Source organism: Pteropus medius, unplaced genomic scaffold (assembly GCF_902729225.1).
Source record: "Pteropus medius unplaced genomic scaffold, Ma_sr-lr_union100, whole genome shotgun sequence".
Classification (NCBI taxonomy): domain Eukaryota; kingdom Metazoa; phylum Chordata; class Mammalia; order Chiroptera; family Pteropodidae; genus Pteropus; species Pteropus medius.
In genome coordinates, this window is record NW_024347790.1 from 3,422,717 (window position 1) to 3,448,536 (window position 25,820).

At 41.4% G+C, this 25,820-nt stretch overlaps 1 protein-coding gene across 4 annotated transcripts in view; it reads right to left on the bottom strand.

Annotated features, from left to right (window-relative positions):
- The window catches only part of RSU1 (Ras suppressor protein 1), a 156,775-nt gene that overhangs the window by 95,118 nt on the left and 35,837 nt on the right, over window positions 1-25,820 (bottom strand). For all 4 annotated transcript variants that reach the window (XM_039877478.1, XM_039877477.1, XM_039877476.1 and 1 more), the window contains 3 exons: window positions 21,980-22,098; window positions 19,950-20,032; window positions 19,560-19,674 (listed from right to left, as the gene is read on the bottom strand). In XM_039877478.1, coding sequence (XP_039733412.1) covers window positions 19,560-19,674; window positions 19,950-20,032; window positions 21,980-22,098 — 317 coding nt within the window. The remainder of the gene's footprint in view (window positions 1-19,559; window positions 19,675-19,949; window positions 20,033-21,979; window positions 22,099-25,820) is intronic.

A 25,820-nucleotide genomic window follows, 5' to 3' on the forward strand; every position in this document is an offset into this window, starting at 1 on the left:
CTTAGGACACGAAGAAAGACCTCCTGACTGAAACGACCTTGGGGCACAAAGAAAGGCCTCCTGACTGACTGGAATGACCTTGGGGCACAAAGCGAGGCCTCCTGACTGACTGGAACGAGCCTGAGTGGGGCTTCTGGGACTAGGCGTTCTTCTTGGCCGGCAGTTGTTGCCTGAGTTTTTGCAGGTTGGTAATTCACTGAGATATAAGCTTATGCTGTATGAACTTTATGTGTGTGTGTCATGCTTTAAAAATATAGTGGGAAGAGAGAAAAGAAAATAAATAAGTAATCCTATAGGCATTCTAGTAGAAAAAGCAAGTCACCTAGTAAGTGGAAAAATTAGGCTGGCCTCTGATGTCTCTCTAGCAGTGTTCAAAGACAATCTCTACAATATTCTAGGAGAAGGAAAGGTTATTCAAGATTTTTATACCCAAATTATCTATAAAACAAAAAAGAGCAGATATTCTCAAGTATGCAAGAACTCGGGACATAAAATAATCTCTGTGAAAAACAATTAAATCCAGCCAATCAAGCAACAAATCAAAAAGCCATGCAACTGTTCTGAAAAATGTAGTTTAAAAAGTTACATATATGTATGTATAAAACATGTATAGTAAAAGTATAATGCATATCTATGTATAAAACACCTCGATGTTGCCCATAATTTTTTTTTACTTAGAGTGATCTTTTAGTGAATACTAAGTAAATGTTCAATATTCATATATTAATTTACATATTAAATATATTTTACTAAATATTAAGAAATTAATACCTTAATACTCTGAAGCAGTAAAACGTCTTTAGTAATTTCTTCACTTGATTTTTCTTTCTTAAATTAAAATAAAATTTAATATTTTTTAAAAAATGTTTTTTACTTAACAATATAGTTGTCTTTCTACCTCTTTAGCTCACCCTATGTCCATGTTAGAGAGATATCATGAATTAATGGTCATCGAAATGTATTAATTTACTTCAAGTTGGTGAGACTTTTGAGTTTTCTGAGCTTTCTAAATTTTTTAGTTCTTTAAAATAATGAATATGAATTATTGTATAATAGCAATACATTTTTCCAAACTGAATTCGTTCATACCAAAATATGGTGTCCCTTTTCCTTTTAGCCATCACCCATCCTATCATATCAAAAAAAAAAAAGCACAAAATTTAAGGTATGTCAAACTTAGACCTTGTTCTTTATAATCTGTACCCACTGGATGAAGTGAGCCATGGGGTTCAGGAAAGACCAGTACCTTAACAACAAAACAGGTCCCCCACCTCCTACCAGGAAAGGGACTGTGTATGATTTGACTGATTTACAAACAAGATGACATGCTCTGATGACTAAACTTGTTTTCCTGTTATCAAAGCCAATACTCTGAACTCCAGAATATTTTCTCTAACAATTTACCTGGAGTTAATGAGGGAAGAGTTTCAAGCAACTAATTAATGCACGTCCCTCCCAGCAAGGGCTGCCATTGGTGGTTTCCACCAAGATGCCCACCAGTGAAGGAGCAGGTTGTTACCCTCTCACCTGCAGTGACAGCAGCCTGTCACCTCACCTGGATGAGAAGAGTGAAGACGTTCCACCTGGCTGCATCTTTAATAATAATTACGTGGAGTAGGTAACTGGAATGGAGACAAATCCTCCCAAAGCACCCGGTTCAATTTTTATATTAAACGAAAACAAATGTTACTTTTTCTGAGATAAATACGTGTTTCACAATCACAATGAAGGCCAATTAAAGTTCAAACAGAAGTTAGCAAGATTTCAGAATTCATTTTTAAATAGAAGACTGTTCAGTTGTAGATTACAGCAACAAACATCGAAGCATTACTGATCACGCCGGGTAATAATGGAGCTGGAATTTCAAAGTCTGCCTCTCTCAAAATACACAAAATGTCTGACACAGACCACACTGTTTTTGGCACAAGTTTCAGGAGACTCTAAAGGAGAACTTTTTGCATTTTTCACTCCAGATCCATACCATGAACTGGGCCCTGAAATTTCCAGCAGTGAGATGAGTAAACATTAACAGTAAAGTGATAAAATAAGAAAAAATTTAAAACACTATTCAAGACACCACTAGCCAAACGATGTCGTGCTAATGACTTCTACTTTTAGATGACAAGCCGTGCTATTTAAACAACCAAATTTCACTGCAGACATCCTTCAGGAACAGGTACCAAGGCAACCACGCTGATGCCAGGCTGTGGGAAGCTGTGGAGGACTGGAGGAGGAAGAGCTTGATATACTGCTATACTGATAACGATCCAAACACCACCTCACACTTAAAAAATTATCTGAAGAAAAACTAAAAACTGGACTTAATTCAACATCCATCTGGCATCTCTGAAAAAGAAATAACTTAGGGCTCCCTGTCTTTAAAACATTTGATATTTCAAAACTGCAAGTAAGGAAGACTCGAGTCTTTGGAATGAGATTATTTTAAAAGAGATTTTGTGGTTGACATTTTAGTGATATTTCTGGACATGCCATCTTTGGTTGATTACTCAGGTACAGAATATTAAGCTAGGAGTCCCCGTAACGTACTCCTGTTAGAACAGCTAAAAGCATGACATTGCTGCTGTGAACATACGTCATAAAAAGACTATTTTAAAATAGTTTTGTGTCAAAAACTATTAATCATAATATCAATATATAGAATGAAGGAGGCAAGTAATATAAACTTCGTTTCTCCCCAACATGAATAATGAAAATCAGTCATACATACACCTACACCCTTCAGCAAACCCAGACCTAAATCCCAATATAATTAGGGTCCGAAGTCAAGAGGTACCAAGAAACCAGTCAGTTTACACGATTCTGGAGGATGAGAAGTGGGCCCACCAAGAAGTGGAGGACAGAAATGATTTTCACGAATGTGAATGCATTATACAGCTCATGTGCGCATCATTCACGTAATAGGCTGCATAATGCCCCCTCCCCCTCCACACACACACACACACAAAATATATTAATGTCCAAATCTCTGGAACCTGTGCATGTCAAATTATACAGCACAAGGAACTCTGTAGATGTGAAGGAGTTAAGGATCCTGAGATGGGAGATTATCTGGGTGACCTTGATGTCATGGAAGTGGAGTCTCTATGAGAGATGGGGCCGGAATCAAAGTGAGAGAAGATGATGTGATGGTGGAGGCAGAGATAACATGATGCATTTAGAAGACGGAGGACCACAGGCCAAGGCACGCAGTCGCCAGAGCTGAGGAGGGCAAGGCGACGGATCCTCCCCTCGAGCCTTCTGAAGGAACCAGCTCGGTCAACACCATGATTTTAACGCAGTGACTTCTGGGCTCCAGAACAAGAAGAGAACTAACCGGTGCTGTTTTAAGCCACTCGGCTGGGGTGACCTGTTACAGAGGCAATGGTAAACTACTGCATGCGCAACACCATTCTGGGTGCTTAACTGCGTCTGCCCTTTGAACTAGGCGCAGTGACTTTCTTCAACTTAGGAACCTTTTCAAGTTCTCAATGTAATATTCATAAATGTCTATGAAAATTGTTGCCTCCTGTTACACAAAATGAGAGGAATGTAACACATTTTTATCTCGGCAGAAAATTTGCAAATTAAATGTTTTGATTCTTACAGAAGGCTATAAAACAGTATTAGCGGTATTACAAAAACAAAAGTGTACTTCCATGTCAGATCCATAACATGGACATTCTTCTGTTAAACCTCCGTTAACCTCATGTCATTCTCATTCTACTAGTTTTCTTCTGTGCGCAGTAAAGTTTCGATAAAGGAGAAAGAAGAATTAATGGATGAGCCCAAGCTCCTGGCTACCTAGGCTGGGGGGAGAAGTGGTAGAACATAACAGCAAGAAAGCCAGAGAAAACGAACTGCATGCCAGTTACCTGCTCACTACTGTCCTCCTTACTCGTAACCACAGAAAAGACAGACAGTCGATGTCTTCAAATCATAAAGACTCTCAAAGGCTGTCGAGTCAGGACTTCAGGTTAGTTAGGGGTTCTTTTTCATTTATTTCACTGTTTATGTCAGAGATTGCTTGCAAAAATGGCTGCCATCCTCCCTTCTCGCTGTACCCATGCCCTTAGTCCCTTCCACACTGAGTACGGGCCTTGTCACGTGACTTGCTTTGGCCAAAGGGACCTTAGCAAATGTGACCAAGCATAGACTTAAAATTGCTTGTGCACCTGGTTTATACTATGTGAATGAACCCAAATTTGCCTTCCAGAAGATGAAGGCCACATGGAAGGGCACTGCTGAGCCTTGGCCAACAGCCAGCCAGCCTCCAGACACTGAGACCATCCCCTGCCATCAGCCGACGCCCAGCTGACCCCAGAGCCATGACAGTCAGTAAATATCGCCTGAGAAAGTTCTGACCAACAGCAAAAATGGCTGTTTTAACTCAGCAGGTGTTAGGAATAGTATGTTGTACAGTAAAAGCTAACTTGACATAGTTTATAAAGCTAACACAAACTCATGAAAAAAAAGAAGAAAAATATTACCTGGAATCCCAACATATGAAAATACTAATCAATAACTTTTTAATTCATTTTATGTAGCTATGTAAATATTCTCTATAATTAGAATCACATGGTAAATTCAACCTTATAATGTGCTATTCTAAGCATTTCCATGTCATTTTATATTCCACAACCTACCACAGCTTATTTAACTGTTCTCATATCATTAGTCTTCAAGGTGGCTTGAAAACTACACTATTAAAAATGCTGCTGCAAAAAACATATCTGTACAAACTTCTGAGTTCTTGATGACAGAACTGTTCTTGAAGACAAACTCCCAGAAAAAAACATACTCTCGCAAAAGGCGAAAAGCCATCGCAGCACCTGATATATATGGCTCAAATACAGCCATCCACGCTAACTTACAACTCAACAGCACCGTATGAAAGTGTCCATTTCACCAAATCCTCACGACAGTCTGTATAATTGTTTTCTAAAATTCTAGTTAACGGATACAGTGAGAAACGGCAACTTGTTTTACTCTGCATTTTTTGATTACTAATAAGGTCAACCAGCTTTCCATATGCTTGGCCATCGATCCTCTCTTGTAGAACATCTGCTCTTGCTACTTCTTTGCTACTGAGGTATGTAAAATAGCTCTGCCATTTACCTCCAACGCCTTTAAAAGCAGTTAAGAGAAGCTAATATCGTGGAGCCAGTGCAGAGATTTTTAACCCCCGTTCCGTGCTTATGTGTATACATTTCTTTCAGGAGAGAATCCGTAGCTTTCATCAGCTTCCTTAAGTGGTGATGACCTCATACGCTGAGAACCAACTGGGCCAAATGGGGAAGAGCAGCATCAGCAGGTTTCAGCATGGAGGTGCTCAAAGCTGTCCAACTGGTCACAGAATATTTAACTGAATGAAACGCAGAAGTTTTGATCAGTGCTGAAGGAAGGTGCGAGGAGACGAGAATGGTGGCATAGCAACAGAGTAAACTGTATTTAAGTCATGAAACAAACACTGTTGCTTTCCTTTTTCTTCTTCTTGTTGATTCCGTGACAGGCCAGCCCAAGTCTCATCTCTGCTTGACTGTCCTATTATAACAGAAGCCCGAACTACTAATGTCATGGTGTTAGGAGGTGATGAAAAGCCATGAAGGTAGAGCCCTCCTGAGTGGGATTAGTGCCCTTATAAGGACAGACTGGAGAGAGATGACCTCCTTCTCCATCATGTGAGGACACAGCAAGAAAGCGTCTGCCTGCAAACCAGGAAGAGCCCTCACCAGGAACTAGATCAGCCAGCACCTTGATCTTGGACTTCCTAGCATCCAGAACTGTGAGAAATAAATGTGTGCTGTGTACACCCCCAGCCTGTGGTACTGTCGTGAGGGCAGCCCAAGCTGAAGTCTTTTTAGACTATCCGAAGCCATGATATTCTTTGCACAGCCTGCAATCCTACTGCAATTACATTTGGTGTCCCAACTTAACAATTCCTTAAGTGTTCCTTAGGTTTCATTTGATTAATAACCCCATTATGAGAGAACTTTGGGCCCTTCACAAGACCTGGAAAGACAGCAGATAATATGCACTTGATAAACATTCAACAGATTCCTAACCACTGCCTCAGAACATGAGTCACGGTTAAAAGCATGGAGTCTGACAGATTCCACCTGTGTGACTCTGGCAAGTTACCTTCTCTAAGCTTCGGTTTCGTCATCTGTAAGATGGGTAAAGCAGTAACTCCACGTCACAGGAATACCTTATTTAGGAATAAATGTATTATTTAGAAGAGAGAGACACTCATAAATAGAAATTACTAGTTATCATTACTATTATTACTGACACATTTTCAAATTTATTCATTTATAAATACTAGCCAATTTAAGGCGATGAAATGCAAAGTTATAAAAATCTTATTAACAGAAAATTCATTGTTATTCAAAGTGGAGTTTGTCTGCTACAGTTCATGCAGTCCTTCCGAGGCTATGATTTGACACTGCAAAAACTGCTAGTCTGAAGAGAAAGTTATGCCAAATGGAGGTTCAAAAAACTGTTATGAAGGTAAAACGCAGACCAGAAGGTTTCTGTTAAAGAACTAGGTAAACAGCTAAAGTAAAAAATAAAAAAATAAAAAATGAGCAATGTTCTGGAATGAATATCATTTAAAAGCATGAATGTGAAGGACAAGCTCGAACTTTCGATCACTGTCCTACGAACACAGTAAGCTGAGAAATAACATTCTCCAAGATGTTGTTAAGTTGGGCAACTCACTTTTCTGCATTCTTCTACAGCGAATTATAGCTAGTCAAGTCTTTTGGACAGCAATTGCTTTCACTTGGGTCACCTGAAATGACCAAACGAACCTTTAACATCAACCATTGATCTTACTAATTATATCTGCCACTATATCTGCTGCTGTGGTTTCCAGTCAGCTCTCCTTTCCAGCACTATTCCAATTGTTAAATGGTCAGAACACACACAAGTGACAGATTTAGTGTTTCACTGGCAATTTATATAGGTGACTGCAACATTGCTGTTGTACTGAATCATGATTTATTTGTCTCACATTGTAGCACGTAACCTTTTAAATGCATGGGGGGGAGGAAGCCGACACCTCTCTAAAGTTTATATATGACCATCTACCACTATATCCTATGAACTAGATTCAAAATAGAAACAATCAAGTGAGTGGTAGGTTTCTTTTCTCTTTAGGTAGCTATAACTTAATGCACAATCTCCCTTCACGTATCCTGGGCTTGGTCATTATTCTTTATCTGCACGTGACTCAGAGGGAAATCTGGGAAGCATACATAAAAGATGTCCATGACAGTCAGCTAAAAGAACCCAATAAAGGGTTAAAACTAAGAGCATTTGGGGTAGGAATTCTACACTGAAGGGTCCATGGATGGACTCGGAGGCATCTTAAAATTCCACAAATTATATGCAAAACTTCATATGTGAAAAATGTGTATTTTGGGGAGAGCAGGTTTAGAAGTTCCACTGGTTTCTCAAAGGGGTTAGTGAGTCTCGAAAAGATTGAAAATAACAGTTATGGAAACGTGACCTACTGTTGCTGAGTAAAATGGGTTACAGGCATAAATAAGCAAGTGAACAATGAGCCAATATCAAGGGACATCAAGCTTTACATCATGGTTTGTAAATAAAAAGAGATGAGAAAAATGGTTATAGGCTGAATTTGTATCTTTTCCCAAAATATTCATGATCTGGAACTTTTAGCATATAATTGTGAGAAAATGCATTTCGATAGCTTAAGCCACCCAGTATGAGGTACTTTGTGACCGTGGCTTTAACAAACTTACAGTTAGTCTTAGCTGTAACAGTGGATTAAGAGAAAAATCAAAGAGCAATAAAGACCAAGAGATTATTCTTGGGTTAAAAAGGTAGTAATACCAAGAATGAAAGTGGGAAAGGTCTTAATGAACATTTGTAAGTGGTATGGAGGATGACATGCATGATACCCCCATGTCCGCTACGGCACCCAACTGGTGAGTGTAAGATTGAGGGCATAAACTGAGAAAAAATAACTTCGGGAGGCTGTGGAAATGAGCAAGAAAGAGGCAGGAAAATAACTGTATTACACCTGTCCACACTGAAAGTTATCCAAAATTAATCCAGACTTCTGCCTCCAGCCATAATGGAGTAACTGGACAGAATGTATTAACTGCTTCTAGATATTCGGCAACAGGCAGCGCTGGACTATGATCCCTGAGAGAAGGGAAATAAATGAACAGAAACCCTCAATCACCCTAATTTTCTCCTGGAAGCATTTTCAAAAAGTCATGCAGGAAGTGAGAGATCAAACTGTATGGCGATGTTGCTGAGCTGAAAGGAGAGAGATCAGAATTCGAGGGTGTTGCGGAAGTGGGGATTTGTAGGCTGGGTAACAGAAAGGAGTGAGAACAACAGACAGGCCCAGAAAACTGCATGAGGGTTCTCATGAGTCTTTGGCTGAATAATAACTGCAATGTCCGGGGCACGAATCCTCAAGTCTGTCAATTCAGTCAAATTCTAATTAAAATCCCAGCAGGCTGATTCTAAAATTTATATGCATGTACAAAGGACACAGAACAGTCAAAATAATTTTGAAGAAGTTAGAAGACTTTAACGCTATGTGATCTCAAGACTTCTGACGAAGCTACAGTCATCAAGGCAATGCGTAACAACAAAACACAGTCTAGAAATATACCCACATATAGTATGTTGGTTTTTGACTTAGCACCAAAGCAATTCAATATGAAAAGGAAACTCTTCTCTACAAGTGGCGCTGGAGTAATTATTTGGAAGGAAAAAGCCGATCTCATATCATACACGAAATGTAACTTGGGCTCGGTGCAGATCAAATCCTCCGTGAGGACAGGGGTTTTCCTTTCCTTCCGCTCTCATCACACACACGGGTATCTCCCAAGGGACTCAGAACAGTGCCCGACATGTAACTAGTGCTAAATAAATATTTGCTGAATAGAAGAGCAATGCGTGAAAAAAAGACATGCCACACAGCAAACAATAGCACGAAGAAGAGCTGGAATAGAGAACGGTCATGAACGGGCTCACTGAGAAAAAAATAATGGGAGCTGGCACCTGACCAGCTCGGCAAATATGAGGAAACGAAAAATCCAAGCAGAAAGCAAAGATTGTTGTGAAGAACTCAGAGGCCACTGAGAGTGGCCTGTGAGTGGGTGAGTGCGTGACAGAGAGAGAGAAAGAACAGCACAAATCATGGACGCCTGGCTATGTGGGGCCTTTCGGCTCAACAGAGTACGTTAAGGAATGCTGATCACAGAAGTGACATAACTCAATTTGTGATTTTACAAAATCACCTTGACTCCTGTGTGAAGAATGGATCGGAAAGGGCCAAGTGGGAAGCAGGGACACCAGTCACAAGGTTCTCACAGCCACCCAGGTGAGAAAAGAGGGTGGCGTGCTCGTCTCTCTCCAGGATGGACACTCAAGGGTAAGGCTGGAGCTGCCATGCTAGTAGATTTGGGTGTTAGCTCTGACTTCCATTTTGTCATTTTCAACTCTTCATTTAATTGTTTCTTTCTCTTTATGAATAGGTCTATTTCATTTACCCCTGGTCCCCAAATCCAACAGAATATAGGAACATACTGTATATGGGGCCAGAGGTCAGAATCTGGCATAGCAACTCAGGTAGGGGCTGTCCAAGCAGAGGAGCCATTCTTTTTAAAATAGCAGATATAAAAGGCGACAGAGAGAGTACTGAAGCCCATTAAAATCACTACATGTATGTTGAGAATGAGCATGGGCTTTTTTACTAACATCAGAATGTGGCTACTGCCGAAAATTTTACAGAAGTACAAGTGGCACCATGAGATGCTTTCGTGCAGTAGGTGATCAACCTATAGAATTAATACACGGCTGGAAACGCGAACAATTCTGGGAAGGTCTAAATGAACATGAATAAAAAAGGCTGACCCATGACGAGTTATTATAAGGCTTAACTATTATGCGTCTCACAGTAAAGGCATAACTATTATGCGTCTCACACTAAATTCTGCTATTGACAACATGAAGGACATCATCCTCCATTTCACCCCTTCCCCAGCACCAGCCCCCCAAAAGAAACCCAGACTTGCGCATGCAATACCATTCGTGTCTGGCTCAGCACAATGGTACCTGCTTTTTATATAGGCATAATATAATATATAGGAGATGCTTAGAGGGAGATGCTACATAAATGTAAGATATTATATATGTATGCGGGTGATAGGAACTGTGTTTACAGATATGCCTCTGGAATAAAATAAAAATTAAATCTGGAATCTCAGTACTGCTGGCATTTCTCCCAGGGCAAGAATACATTTAGTGTCCTATTAAATCAAAGGATGGCCCACTGCAAACGGTTGCACGCTTTACCAGCTGGTGTTAACCCAGATGGATGCACGTGTTCAATCACACTTAACTTGACACTGGGCTTCCCGAAATTCATCATTCGGAATGGAAACGTTTTATGTGCTGCGACTTCCCACCCCTTTTAAGGCAATAACTCACCAGGTGGAAATATAATTCACTTAACATTTTTAAAATCCACACTTAAAGCATTTTCTGGGGCTAAAGATTCACTGACACAGATGGAATATGGAAAATGGAACTTGTTAAAAAAGATCATGTAGGAGATCGGACGGGAGTCACTTTTTGATTCTCAACTAAGAGCATGGGGATCAAAGAACATGATATGTGGTGTTTTGTGAAGTATGGCAAAAAGAATATTAACACAGAAATAAAATGTAAGAGCATGTCACTTAATTCAAGTCAGAAATTAAATCTGGGCAAAGACTTTCTATTCCTCACATTTTCTTTATTTTTCATAGGAAAGAAAAACAAGGCATATGTCTGGAATCACTGCAATCTGTCACCTAATGATAAATGATGCCTTTTTTTATTGGCTCAGTATTGACATGTTTGTGGATATACTATTGAGAGGAATACTTATTTTTGAAATCAAAAGCTCTAAACTAAAACTCTGACTTTGGCAATAACCAGCCATGTCAGTAATGCAGCTTTGGGCACTTTACCCTCTCCATACACTTTGGTTTCACCATCTTTAAAAACTTATGGTTTCACCAGAAAAACTCTCCTTCCCCAAATTCTAGAATGAAGGTAAAGTCTATGAAACTGTCTCATAAATTATAATATTTCGCATAAAAACTGAGGTATTTATAATTTGCTCAAGCTTAAAAGTAACTTCAAAAGTGTTTACGACCAATTGACAAATTCGATTTTGTACAAATGGCAGAGTTTATAACTCCATAAAGTACTTACCACTTACCGCTCTCTTAAGCTAACACGTCATGACAGCACTTGGCAACCATTTCACACACTAACAATGATGTCTTTTGGGGTATGTGTCTTCATTACCCAATATCCAACCCAGAGAGCCTTTTTCATGAAATGCTGTATCTACATATAGACTAATTTATATTGTACTAACAGTCCTGCCCTTGGATAACCCGGTGCAGTTAACCCAGAATTTGGCATAGTGATACGCTCCAGCTTCGATTCTAATTGGCGCTGGGATCTCTCTCTGCAGGTCACGGAACCTCTCGGAAACTCATGTTCCCGACCCACAAAATGGGGAGAAAGTCCCCACCCTCCCACAGCCATGGCGAGATTTAAATGAGAAGATAAAATGCCTAATGTGACAATTTATGTGCTCGATAAATATTAGTCTTCTCCCCTTACATCCTTTTGGCTTCTTCAGATCAAAATGGGAAAACCAAAGTAACAAAAACAAAACCATAAAATACTTAACTCATAACCGATGTAGACAAACAGGTGCTTGGGCACCTCCTGGCTCCCAGAACAGGAACCCCTGGCTCTGTCCTCCCCCTTCTCCCTGGCTCCTCTCAGGCCACCTGCACTCACTTCTCCCTGACCACAAGCCCTTGTGCCAGATGCCTCAGTCACACCCAACTGCCCAGGAAGGCGGCCAGCAGGTGCATCTCAGCCTGAACCAGTCCCTAGTTCTTCTAAAGGGTAGAGGCAGAGGCCACGAGCACTACTGAAAACAACAACGAAGCGAGCAATAGCAAAAGCGCTGAGCGGGGAGCGACCGTGCACCGGACGCTGCCGGCCATCGACTCCCGCATTAGAACTGGGTCCAGAAGCCAAATCCGGGTTTGCGAACTCAAGTGGATTCAGGGGACAGTGAAATGAACGCAGGAGGAGGAGCAGAGGAAACGATAATGGCGAGGGAGGTGACAGGACTAATGGCACTTCCAAAAACATCTCGAATGGACATTCCTGACATTTTCTACCAGTGAGTTTGAAATAATTTTTATCATACTATTTTAAACTGTGTGTCACTATCCAGACCACAAACTACATTTAACTGTGCTCTCCCGTGTCCTGAACTTCATTCACAAGTCCAAGATGGACATGTCAACAAAACTAAGGAGAAGAAGAAAAGAGGACAAATTCAGTAGTACCACTTTACGAGTAACAGAATTTAGGCAGAAACAACTAATTCTGATAACAGTATGAAGATGCCTTGGGCTAGGGCAGATAATTGTCCAAAATGGAGAAGGGGGGTGGGGGGCGGACCTTTTTTCACTTTCTATTAAGTCCCTGCTGCCTGATTATTCTGGAGAAGATTAATAACTGCCATTACTTCTTTTCTTAAGAAAAGAGTTAAAAGATTTCACATGCTAGCTAAACGTTTGCCCAACTCCAGAACAGTCAGACTTTATACTCTGAGCATTTAATGGTTTTAATCTATAACAAAAGAAGGAAGATGTAGAAAGATGGATTTATATAGTGTGCTTTAAATCTGAAATAAATTACTAATATACAGACAAATGACAAAAGGATTCCAGTGTATACGCACATCAGTAATATCAAAAAATGAAAACAATTAGTTCAAAACAGTGATTATCATGGGAAATCATTCTGGGAGAAGAAAAAAATCGCCAATGAAATGAGCACTGTCACAAAAGGTAACATAAGACAGTGAAAAATTAAACAACTGGAAAACAAAGTTGCCACTTGCACAGATCTGGACGTGGATTAACAAGTGAGTCTAATTAGTGAAAGCACTACAAAGTATTTAATACTGAGGGACAAGTTCACAGTCACACAGAAGATGTTAAACAGCAAAGCAGTGACTACACGAATGAGTGAATGAATAAATGAATCAGTGAAGCAAGCAACCGAGCCACCAATGGTTGGCTCAAAAAGCTAACCACGGAGCTTTCCAGGGAGAAGAACCAGGTGACCTGCTCCCAGTCTCAATATGAAATTCACAAAAAAGCATGTGTGAAAATCAAAGATTATCAAACTTATGTTGAGGGGACTGAAAGGACAGCAGTGACACCGTACAGGACCTCGGGTCCATGCCAAGTGCCGCGCCCCATTCGACCCTCACTCTGTCCTCGCCCCTCGCCTTCCCCTGCGTGCCTCCTCTTGCCAGATCCCATGCTTCCCTTCAGCTTTCACACATGATCAAATTCACAGCCTTTCTCTATCCGTGTGATAACCAACCAATCACAGTGAGACTGGCTTTTGGGCCTTCTTGGTCATTCTTTCTCACCAGATGCTTGGCCACTAACTGCTTCTTCCCTGTCAAAAGGGTGGGACTTGGGCTATGCTTAGACTATTTTAGAAGAGCTCCAGTTTCAGAAAACCAGTCTCTAAATAGCTAAAGTTTAATAGGATAAAAATCTCCGTGCGTGTGTGTGTGTGTGTGTGTGTGTGCGCGCGCGCGCATACACAGATATGTGTGCATGTTCCGTTACCTGATATTTACTGCACATTTGTACTGAATTCTAACATAAGGCTAATTTCTTTATGTAGATTATTCTTTTAACCCTCACAACACTATGAGAAGGAGCTATTATTACCCTCATTCTACACAAGGCACGGAAGGTAAAGAAACATCCACACTCACGGAGCAAGGGATCGGGGTTGTGAGTGAGATGTGAGCCCAAGCCTAGCGATGAGGAGACACACCTCTACAATCTACTATATATATAAAAACATGTTTTTAACATCTGCATAAAATAATTGGGACTAAATTGACAAAGTGACAGTAACACAAGGGATAAGACATTTTTAATCAGGAACTTGATGACCAAAAGAAAAGAATAGTGCATTTCTTTCTTGCCTGTCCCAGGAGAGAAAGTATTCTTCCTTAGCCACTCGGTGCTCATAAAGAAAAGGATTAAGAGGTGTAACAGGAAGGATTCTGGACTGGTATATCCACTCCTTCTTAATTCTGTTCATTCTGGGAATACAACTGGAGAGAAAGTCTCAATTTGTGACACCACTTACTCTCTGAATGCAAGTAACGTTTGTTTATACCCCTGACAAGCAAGCTAGAAAGAATACATATGTTCCTCATGTTTCTGGATTAAAAGTTGCCACTGGCTCCTGGGACACTGTAGGACACTAAGCCAGCTGGCCCTGGGTGTATGCGGCATTGCACACACCCCTCCACTGGACTGCTCAAACTGGTGGAGATGAGGTTCTCACATCCAAAACCCTTTGCTTCGTGGCACATCTACCTGACCGATGCAGGTTCATTCTCCAAAGGCAAATACCCGGGTGACAAACGGAGGAGAAGAGGTCCCATGACTGTCTCAAAGCCATGAAACCAGAAATGATTCCATCAAGATCAAATGACTGAATACTGGAAAACTTAGGAAAGAGAGAAGCAAAAACTTACATTTCACGTCTTAAGACAACAAGTGTCTGTGTGAGTGAGAAAATGCAAAAATAAACAGGAGCGAGGACTGCTCACAGAGCCCCCAGCTCTAAAGTCACCGCGAAGCTGTTACTCTGGGACTTTTTATTCCAAGGACTGGTCAGGAGGTCTGCCGTTCCTTCCTCCCCTTCCAGTGCCTTTTCTCCACTAATTAATTCTTCAACTAATTAAAAGCAGGTGAGCCTTCAGTTTGTCAGGTTGCTACTTTTTTTTTTTTTAGAAGAGACTGGCTGTGGGCCGAAAATACTGGTCCGAAAGAGACTCTGGAGTCAGGCAGACTCGGGAGAAGATGTCGGCTGTGTCTATTTCCCTCCTTCGCTGGCACAGTTAACTGCACGTCAGGAAAGAGTTTGCCTGCACAGCACAAGCACATCCCTGCACTAGCACTGGAACTAACGTGGGGCTGCCCAGAGGAAGCCACAGTCCCTGACCTGGGAGCCAGCCCCACCCATAAAGGTCCCCGAGCCATCTGGCTTTAGTGTTGAGACCCAAGGGATCTCATCCGATCTATGGCATTACACGTACGCAGACAATGCCCAAAGTTACATGTGCAGCCCAGACCTCTCCACTCCAGATTCTAATTTCCAGTTGCCTTCTCGAGTAGACATCCAAAAGGCATCTCAAACTTAAGACACATGAACTCGGCCCATGACGAGCTCCTCGCCTCCCCGTCATCTCCTAAGCCAGCCCTCCCGTTATCTCCCCTACCCTTGTAGTTCCCCAGGGCCAACGCTTCACAGTCAATCCTCACTCTTAGCCCAACACCTAAATCCTCATCAATCCCTGTTAGTTCCTGCCTTTGAGACAGACTCGGAATCTAACCATCACTACCAGCTGGATGAACGCAGAGGCGCTGCGTTCCTTCTGGAGGCTTAAGGCGAAATCAATTCCTTGCCCTCTTCGGAATCTGGAGGCTGCCCTCCCTCCTTGGCGCATGGCCCCTTCCACCCATGACTAACCTCGTGATTCTGTCAGCACGTCTTCAAACACTTACTGTCTCTGACCTTCCTGCTTCACCCTTCAAAGGTCCCTTATGATTGCACTGGGCTTACCTGGGTGATGCAGGATAATCTCCCCATCTCGAGATTCTAAATCATACCTGCCAAGTCCTTTTACCACATTCCCAGGTTCCAGTGATTAGAATGGGGGCTTCTTCGGGGGGCCACTATTCACCGTATTACGTCATCTCACCCTGAACCAAAGTCTGTATAACGCCCCACAAGTTCCCATGTGACCCAGTCCCTACTTCCCATCTAAACTCATCTCTTCCAACGCTCCCCCACATTCGCCCTCTTCTGGCTCACTAGTCTTGCTATTCTTCAGAACACAAGCCCATCTCAGGACCTCGGTACTTACTAGCCCCTCTGCCAGGGAATCTCTCTCCCCCTTTTAGGTGTCTGCTTAAATGACACCACCTCATGAGTGAGGCTTTCCTTTTTGACTCTGTAAAATGGGGTGACACCCCTCCCTCAGTTGGCCTCTCCCTCCCATGCTTATTTGTCTCCCTAGAGCACCTACCATCATCTGATATGCTATCTATCCATCCATCCATCGACCCCCACTAAAGGTGTTTTGCCTCTTGTTTTATCTCCAGGAAATAAAAACATGAAGCTGGGGTTCAATAAATATTTATTTTTGGAAAAGTAAGTTCCTTGGAGACAAGACCCAGCCTAAAGTAGGAACTCTATAAATGTCTCAATGAATGAATAAATGAATTGGTGAATGATAGATCCAATTTCTATCTAATTTTCTGTGGACGCAGAGACTAACATCAAATCAAGTGTGTTACTATTTAGGAATCAGACATAATGGTTAAAGTAACTTATTCAGGGAAGCACAACAAAGGAAAGTAATGCAATTACATGTGAAAACTCCATCCAAGCCCCTGACTTTATTTTGCTGTGGCCCTGTATGTGCTTATTTCTGACAAGTCAGAACTCATTCAATTTCCTTGCTTGGCTCAAATGCTCTTACCAACAAGGTTTCAAGTTAATAAACTCTGAATATATTTTTAAAGAAAGTTGCACAGAAATCTCAAAAACATTTATCTTGCTTAATCAGGTATGTAAAAAATAGATATACAGGGAAGAGATCATTACCCACACTTTCAAATGAACCCGAGAAGCAAACCTGCAGCCAATGGATGATGGTGGGACAGGTGTAAGAAGCTTCGAGTACATCGGTCTCTCGCTCTGCTCATCAGCCAGCCAGGGCTGCTCCAGTGAGCACCTTAGATGTTCAGCACACAGACAAAAGACACTCCTACTGTGGCTGGATATGTACTGGGAGGAAGAACCATGGACACAACACAACTGGCTTGGAATGGGGCAGCACTCCAGGGATTTGTTTCACAGAGGCCATCTCATCTGCATCTTGCAAAGTGTGTTCTGGCCCTGCTGCTCACGCACCAGCCCATGCAACTGGCCATATCAGGTCACCTGCCATCACTGTTTTGGGGGAGGCGAGTCAGGGGGAATTGGTGTTTAGTTCACACCTGGAAACTGCTTTGAAAATCCTCTTACTGGCACAGAGATGGGAAGACATACACCACAGGTTAGGAATGTGGACCTCCGTGACTCACGGTGTCCCTATGAAATGTTTCGCCAACCCTCTCTAAGCCCGTTTCCTCACCTCTACAACATCACCTTACTATGCTTATGACAACTATAAGAGAGAGTACAGGAAATGCATTTGCCATAGTGCCTTGGCACACAGGCATTAATATATACTGGCTATTACTATTAATAGCTATTATTATATCACTACCTATTATACTTAACTTTAAAAAAAAAAAACTGTTCAAAAATAAATAATACATCTGTCTTCATCTTGAGTTTAGATTTGTAATAAACTCCCAGGGGTTTATCGTTTATTTCCAGTGAAGTGTTGACCTGCAATTAGGGAAAACTGCTACTAGGCAGATGTTGAAATTAAGCTTTTCTAGATAAGGCTCACAAAAAATAGTCACTTAAAGACCCTTCTTAATTCTACTGCTGAATAAAAAAACATATAATTTGTTATTGAGGAGCTTACCAGAAACATCAGATGAATATGATAACACGCAATATTTAAACAAGATAAGCAATATGACTATGATTTTAAAAGATATAAATACATAGGTATGTGTAGGTTCAACTATATATTTTTCTAAATTATCTGACAGAAATTATTAACCTAATGCCCTACATTGCCTCATTTCCTAAAAAATGAAATAAAACAACAAAACACACTTTTTTCCATTTCTCCTAATCACACTGACCAAGGATGCACGCCAAAAGCACCACCTGAGTTTCACCAAATCAGACAAGACTTAGTCTCCTGCATGGAGATTCCGATGGATGCTGCGGGCTGGGAGCGAGCAGATGTTCGTCTTCCACAAACGCTCCCTGGTTTTACCGACGCTAACGCCGATGGCCTGTAACAGTCACTCTACAGAATCTCTTTGACAAGAAGTATTCTGCCTCAAACGCTTTTGCGAAGATCTTTTCTTGATCCTGTAGCCTGCTCCTAAGGCAAGACCTGACTGCTCGTAACTCAGAGAAGGTGCTACACTACTCCTCAGCCTTTCGATCAGTACAAATTCCTCGGACCTTTACACTGAAGACGGCGCTAAAGGAGAAGGGAAAAGTGGGGCCGAAACTTTCCACTTGTTCGATGAAATCATGTGAACGCTTTTCATTTAGACCAGCGCTGCCTTTTAGACTAACAGAACTTCCTGTACTGACAGAAATGTTCTGTGTTTTCCACACATGGCCACTGGGGACTTGAAACGTGGCTCGTGGCTTCCATGCTGGATGGCACAGCTCTGGACAGAAGTCAGACTCTGCCTGCTCGTAGCCTTCCCAACGCTGTGCTATCTGAGGTCCAAGTTTCCTTAACTCGTCAGTACATGCTCCTTGAGCACCCACCTCATGCCTAGCACAAGGCAGGCACAGGGGGCACAGCAGGGAACAAATATAAAGCCTCCTGCTCTTGGAGCACTTAGCACTTACATTCTAATTTATAATACCTGACCTCTTTAAAACCACCAGAGTCACTTGAGGTACTTCCTCAAAGAAGTCTGGGTTAAATGTACTTTTTAAAACAATGGTATTTTGGAGCAGAAAGTCGTCTGAGAAACAGCGAAGTTCAGTGTAATGAAGAGGATAGTGAGAGAGGGCACGAGAGATGTGAACTCATAAAACTTTTCCAAAAAGGTAGCGTAATCTCAGTAAAAGGACAGGTTTGGACGTTATTTCCAAGGGAGGTCCTAAGCCCACCCTGGGCCATCTGAATGACCAGACAGAGGAGGAGGATGCAGCTGCCACAGGAGTGGGACTGAGGCATTCCCAGCTGGGACACATTTAACGACTGCCACTGGAGGCGGAATCAGGACAGAACCGAATTCACGACTGGAAAAGGTATTTCCAAGCAGCTGTAACAAACACTTTAACTATCTGGTAATGTCAAGGGATTAAGATAAAAATTACGGGATTAAAAAAAATAAGAGTGATGGTTTGATTTAAACAAAAAACAAAAACAAAAACAAAAACAAAAAAAACAAAAAACCACATCGCCAGCTTGTAGAAGAGGAGCCACTGACATGACGATCAACACTCATCTCGGCTCCTGTCGCCACGCAGGCAGCTGCACTGGGCCATCTTTCATCAGCACTTTCAGACACTGAGCGCTGTGGCTACTGAACATCGGGGCTGGTCAGCCCTGCAGCGGCTGAAATCCGGTCAGTGACAAACGCTAGTGGAAATGATCAGAGCTGGGCGCCTTGGTGGAGGGCATTCGCCGAGAAGAGGAGAGGGGATCGTTCGGAATTGCTGCATTTGGATAATCGCTCTTAATTAAAGTCAGAACTAAGCTCATTCATCAGCAACCTTACCTAGTTCTGGGGGCAGAACGGTCAGGCGGTTCCCCTGAATGTGGAGCTCCTTAAGCTGAGTAAGCTCCCCGATTTCCTTAGGCAGCGAGATCAGGTCATTATCCCTAAGGCTGAGCTAAATACAAGAAAACAAGGAGTTGTCAAAACAATTTTACACAGATTCCCGTAAAAAGGCGCCCACAGAAACCCTCGTCCTCTTTCATGCCCTCCCTTCTTTGAGGCTCAACCCTTTCAATTTATTTACAAATGTGTGCCGATGAACAAGAAACAGGACCGAGAGAGAGGTTCATTCCTGCAAAACAAACCCTACTCCTGCTCAAATTGACTTGATTCTACTACAGGGGCTGCAGAAGTGAATTGATTTTCTCAGAATTTAGATAAATTACTTACTATCTGCAACTTTGTGAGCTTCCCAATATCTGGCGGCAGGATTTCAAAATCGTTGTCACTTAGATAGAGTGCACGCAGGGTGGCTGCAAATTAAACAGCAATATATAAACAGGGTGGCATGGAACCCAACCATTTGAGGTCTGATCAATACAAGGGAGTCAACTTTGATTAATAACCGTGGCCTAGTGAAAAGCCTGTGACATACCTAGGTCTCACAATAATAACAAGCAGGTCAAATTTAGATTTACCGGCTTACGGTGGGGCTGGTGTGTTCAGGAACACATCTATATCCAAGAGGACTGACACAATTAACAACCTGGGCACCAGCAGTTTGGGGCACGAAGTTCCAATATCCTTTCAGAAAAGACACCTATTTTTCTTCTATTACTTCCAATTCACATTTCTTACTCTATTTGTATCCAAAGTAAACCAAAGAAAACCACTGTGTCACTTATATCAATACTTAGGGCAAAAGGGCTTTTCATGTAAATAGAATTAAGTTAAAAATAACTAAAAGAATTTCAGGAAACAGAGGGGCCATAATTCACTGTTTCTATAATCAGACTAATTACAGTGTACCTCTGAATAATGGGTGGGCTTGGGGTGATGACTACCTGCACAGTCAAAACTCCACGTATAACTTTTGATTCCCCAAACACTTAAATACTAACAGCCTACTGTTGACCAGAAGCCTTACGGAAAACGTAAACAGTCGATTAACACATATTTCTTGTTATATGTATTATATACTGTATCCTTATAACAAGTAAGCTAGCGAAAAGGAAATGTTGAGAAAATAAAATACATTTACTGTATTTATTGAAAACTATCCATGCATAAGTGGACCCGTACAGTGCCAACCTGTGTTGTTCAAGGGTCAACTGTATTATTACTTGCTTCTAAAACCTTAATGACAAAAATAAATGAAGATGATGGGCCTAAAATAATAACATAGAGTTTAAAAACAGAGAAAACCCTAACAGGCAGAGCACCAGTAATCAGAAATTTGTTCATAGTATTACACAATGACCACATGATCCCAAACTACTGAAGGCTAAAATCCTAAACCATTTTTTTAACCTCGACTGAAAAGGAAGAGTATAATAAGATGTATACTTTGTTTATAGGTATTCGATTACATTCTAATGTTTTAAAATTCAACAGAACTGTAGGTTAATGTACATAACAAAAAAAAAACCAATTTCCTCCAATGCCCAAGAAAATATTTTAGAGTTGGTTTCAAGTGCTTGAAAAAGTCTGGGACAGGGGGTATGTATAATGTAAAAATAAAATTTTAGAAATACAGAAAATTATAAAATACAGAAAATTCAGTATTTCTGGGTGCCACGTATGTCACTATTTGGAGAAGCAGAACACTCACTGAAGGAAAGCAACTCTCCTAAATATTCCACGAGTTCTTGGAAAGATCAGTTTCTCTTCATTTTTATGAGCATCTGCAAGAATTTGTTTGCATATGAAAGGATAAAGCATGTTCATCTGTGACTAACAATTTCGTAATGTTCAATTGTATACTACCAACGAAATAGATTACACCGATAAGAGCGCTTTTTAAAAGGCTTTTAAAACAAGAATCCTGGCTGGAAATTTTTAAAATTCTGTTAGTTTATTGATGGATATGTTTATAAATAATTAACTGGAATATCTTTGAGCAAAGAGCCTACAAAGAGTTAACAGCAATATGGGAGCACACATATATTATTTTTTTGCATGCTCTTTAAAAAAAGTGAAATTCCTTAGCTAAATGTGAGATTCGATCTCATTTAGGTACACAAACTCTATCAAAAAGTTAATATGACATTATGAAGTCCACTTTAGCGCAAAGTGTCTGATAACTATCCGTCAAATATACATACTGCTGAGCTATGAAGGAATATTCAAAAGGAATCTGCGAAGAAAAAAAAATACATGTCCAATAATTTCTCTTGGAGTTTGGGTCCTGGCAAACAAATTTCACTTTTAGAACGCCGAGTACCATTTTAAGGAGATTTATAGAATTAAAAGTTTCTTACTCAGGTAGAAGAAATTTCCAGGAAGAGAATTTTCATTCAAGTTGTTGTAAGTCAAATCAAGGACCTCAAGGGCTGGGAGGGAGCCAAATCCTCGAGGCAAAGTGTTTAGTCTGTTCATGCTGTTGGTGGGAAAAAATCCAAGACGTCACACTCAAATGTATGCTTAGAAAGAATACGCAGATCGCCTGTGTCATGGGCCTAAGAGCCACGTGTGAGAGGCCATAATTCTATAATCACTTTATTTTAACCAGCCTAGTAATTTTAGTCACAGAACCTGTACATTCATGAAACATTTCAAAGTGTCTTAGTTGTCATTTTCTGCAATGGTAACACTCAATCACTGTTTTACAAAGAAAATTAAATTGTCACAAAATACCTGTCCTTCTAGAGAAAAACTTCTTTATGAATGTAGTGATAATAACAGCTCAAAAGATACAGAGTAAGCTTTGTAGTTTTCGGACTTTTATTTCACTTATTCCTCCCAATGGAAGGGAAAAAAAATCTCTTTTTGGTTCTGCATCTTCTAACATATAAAACAATCTCTGATTAGAATGGTGATTTTAAGGGGCTGAAGGAGGGGACTGGGAAGGGGTTGTTTCATGGGGACAGACTTTTGCCTGATGAGAAACTTCTGGAGATCAGCTGCACAATGTGAATATACTTATCACAACTGAATCACACAGTTAAAATTTAAGACATTATACTTTACGTTATATGCATTTTAGCACAATTATATATATATAAATCTGCAATAAAATATATATCTGCAATAAAATATATATATCTGCAATAAAATCTAAGGGAAATTATTTTTCTATTATGATCTTTTATTATTTTCTTCAAGATCATTATTTTTCTTAACACAGTTGCCTCTGAGCATACTTAGAAGCTGATTTAAACATTTTTAAAATCTAACACAGACTGACAAATATTGAAAGGTGGGAAGGACTGTGACACAACGAATAATTCTAGACATTGATCCTTCTCATATGAGATGCATCCTGTCCACACCCACCAACCAGACCTCATGAGAAAGAGCTGGCAGCAGAAGGGGAAGCCAAGAGAAAAGTGATCTCACTTCCAGATGGGCAGAAAAGTCCTAGGTTAACTTTACGGTCAACAATATAACCTCCATGATCATCTGCTGTAATGAAAACTGATATATTCTATGAATTCACAATTTGTGAAGCACATTTACATCAAGTATTTCATCTGAATCATTAAAACTATTGAGTAATACAAGCAGGACAGTGCTTATAATTATCTCTGTGATGCTGAGATGAAGAATGGCCGAGAGGTTAAGTACCAAGGACTTCTGACTCAAGTGATGAGGGCGACAGGAGGAGGAGAGCGCCCGGCCCCTCTCAGAGGCCGAAGCCCCACTAATCCCTAGACTCCAATGCGAGGGTCTGTGAAGGGACAACCAGAGATGGTGGGGAAGGCACAGAATGATACCTTCCTTCAGTGCTTCTTTCTTTAAATATTGCCCAGTTACTAGTTCTTGAAAATCACAAATAAAGTTTGTCGCTCCAAATACAAAAGTACACTTTGAAACATCAATGCAGGAAATTCATGATGAGACTTCTTCTGAGAGGGGAGTCACCTCCCTGAAGAGAGAGCTGCCACCCCATCTCTAGCCTAGAGAGAGCCTGAATCTACTCGACTGCACATCTTCTTTCTCCTTGAGTGATAAGCCAATGCCCCCGACTTGTTACGAGCACAGCAGAGCCCCCGTGCAGTTGACAGCAGCCGGTGACAGATGTAGGCCCACTAACTAACCTGGTGGGCAGGAAGAAACTGACCTAGAATGCTTGGGAGGGCCCGGAAGCAGTGCGGACTACAGGCCCAGCGACAATGCAAGCAGCTGCGGGGACTCCTGGCTGTTCCTCTGGACACCAGGACACTCGCAGTGACCGGACAGCCTCTCTCTCAGCAGGATGATGGGTGGCTTGCGCTGGCTTCCCCCACAGTAGGCACTAACACCTATCTGCGCCAACGCGGGTGAGACGCATCTCTTCAGGACCGCTTCTGAGAGCATTGACGTGCCATGAGGGATTACAGCAGGGGTAGTAAACAAACAGATAGGTCTAGGTTCAAAGTCAGCTCCAGCACTTGCTACCCGGGTGACCTTGAGGAAATTAGCCTCTCTGAGGCTCAATTTCCTCAACTGTAAAATAAGACTAATGAACCTCCTGGCAGGGGCACCATGAGGATGACAGATAAAACATGTGAAGCACCTAACACGATTTGTTGCTCACAAGTGGGTTCTCAAAAAATGACTGCTATAACTACATTATTTTTGAGAGAAATTTTGACTCTTCCCCAGACAAGCTCCTCACCTTAGCAGATCTTTGAGGATGCCTCAACTATGGAGTGTGGGTTTTCGATTTGCACCACACCAGCCCACCCTCAAGTCACTCCAGGTGTTTAAAGATAATGCTGCTGGTGGCTCTACCATGCCAAATGGCATAAGTTCTTTTGTGTGCATGGGACATCTTCCAAATGCGTACTGGAAATGGCAAAATGCCTGCTTATGATAGAGAAACCTATAAAACCACAGTCAAAGGCTGTTCCGCATCTTTTTTTCTTCTCTCCCTCAAAAGCTACCCTATGGCTTCCCTTTTGGAATGCGTGGAGTCCTCTTGGGCTCTTCTTGCTTCAACAAAACCCATTAGCTAAAGGCAAGACTTTTTCTCACCTCTACAGTGACCTGCACACAAACTTAGCCAAAAAAATAAATAAATAAATAAATAAATAAATAAATAATCAATGAACACTCAGCACTGTGCTTAGTGAAAACTTCTAACTGTTCATGAGATGAGCTCCAGCAACTCGCTAGGTCGAAAATCATTCCAGGATAGTTGGCCATGGTTCTCTCGCAGTGAGATTATCCCTGAAATAATTACCAACCTGTTGTGGCTTTACATTTTTGGGGGGCAGGTTGGGATGGGAATAACTCTAAAATGAGCCACACTTAAGAGAATTAAGAACATAATTCAACTTCTCTTTACTCAGATGACTTAAAAATCCTCTCAGGTCTTGCGATCATCAGAATAAATAGCAAATACTATTTAAAACTTTAAAAGCAACTTCTGGTCAAGCATGCCATTCAGATTATGCATACACGTGGCCTAACTGCTCTGCTGTAGGGTCTCCTGTATGTATAATTTTATTCTGGGTGCTTATTCTAAGGAGTGCGTTCTCCATAACTTGCTCTAAACAGAACTGTGCAGGCATGATTCTACATGCCACTGAGGACAGAAGTATCCTTTCTTGAAACCCATCTTAATTCCTTTCCCAGGGAACAAAGAATTTTGTTCAAACTTTGACAACACCACCTACGTAGCTACATAACTAAATACAGAAAACCTGACATAATCAATAAAGCGCTGAGAGCCGAAAACATGCCAACAGCCACAGACAGCCCAAGAAAACAAAGAGGTGACCAAGACGCGTTCGATAAAAAAGGGAAGTGTACAACACCATCGCAAGACGCCTCGAACCTGCTGGCCAAAACCTGAGCTCACGATCTTCCCACACCAGTGTCCTCCAATACTTCTCTCTCAGCTGCTCACAGGAGACGTCTGGGCGTCATCCCATTGCGCCCATCACTGTCCCATCAAATTTACCTTCTCTGTATTTTTCACATACTGTCCCTCCCCTGCCTCCACTGTCATTGCCCAAGCTCACCAGGAAGGCTAATGCACAGCATTTTTACAGGGCTTCTGGCGTCCAGCGGTTCCTCCCTCCAGTCTCTCCTCCACATGACCATTCATACGAAAATCTGACCTCATCTCATACCCGCCTCCGCCATGCAGACTCCTCAGTGGGGGGCAGGGCA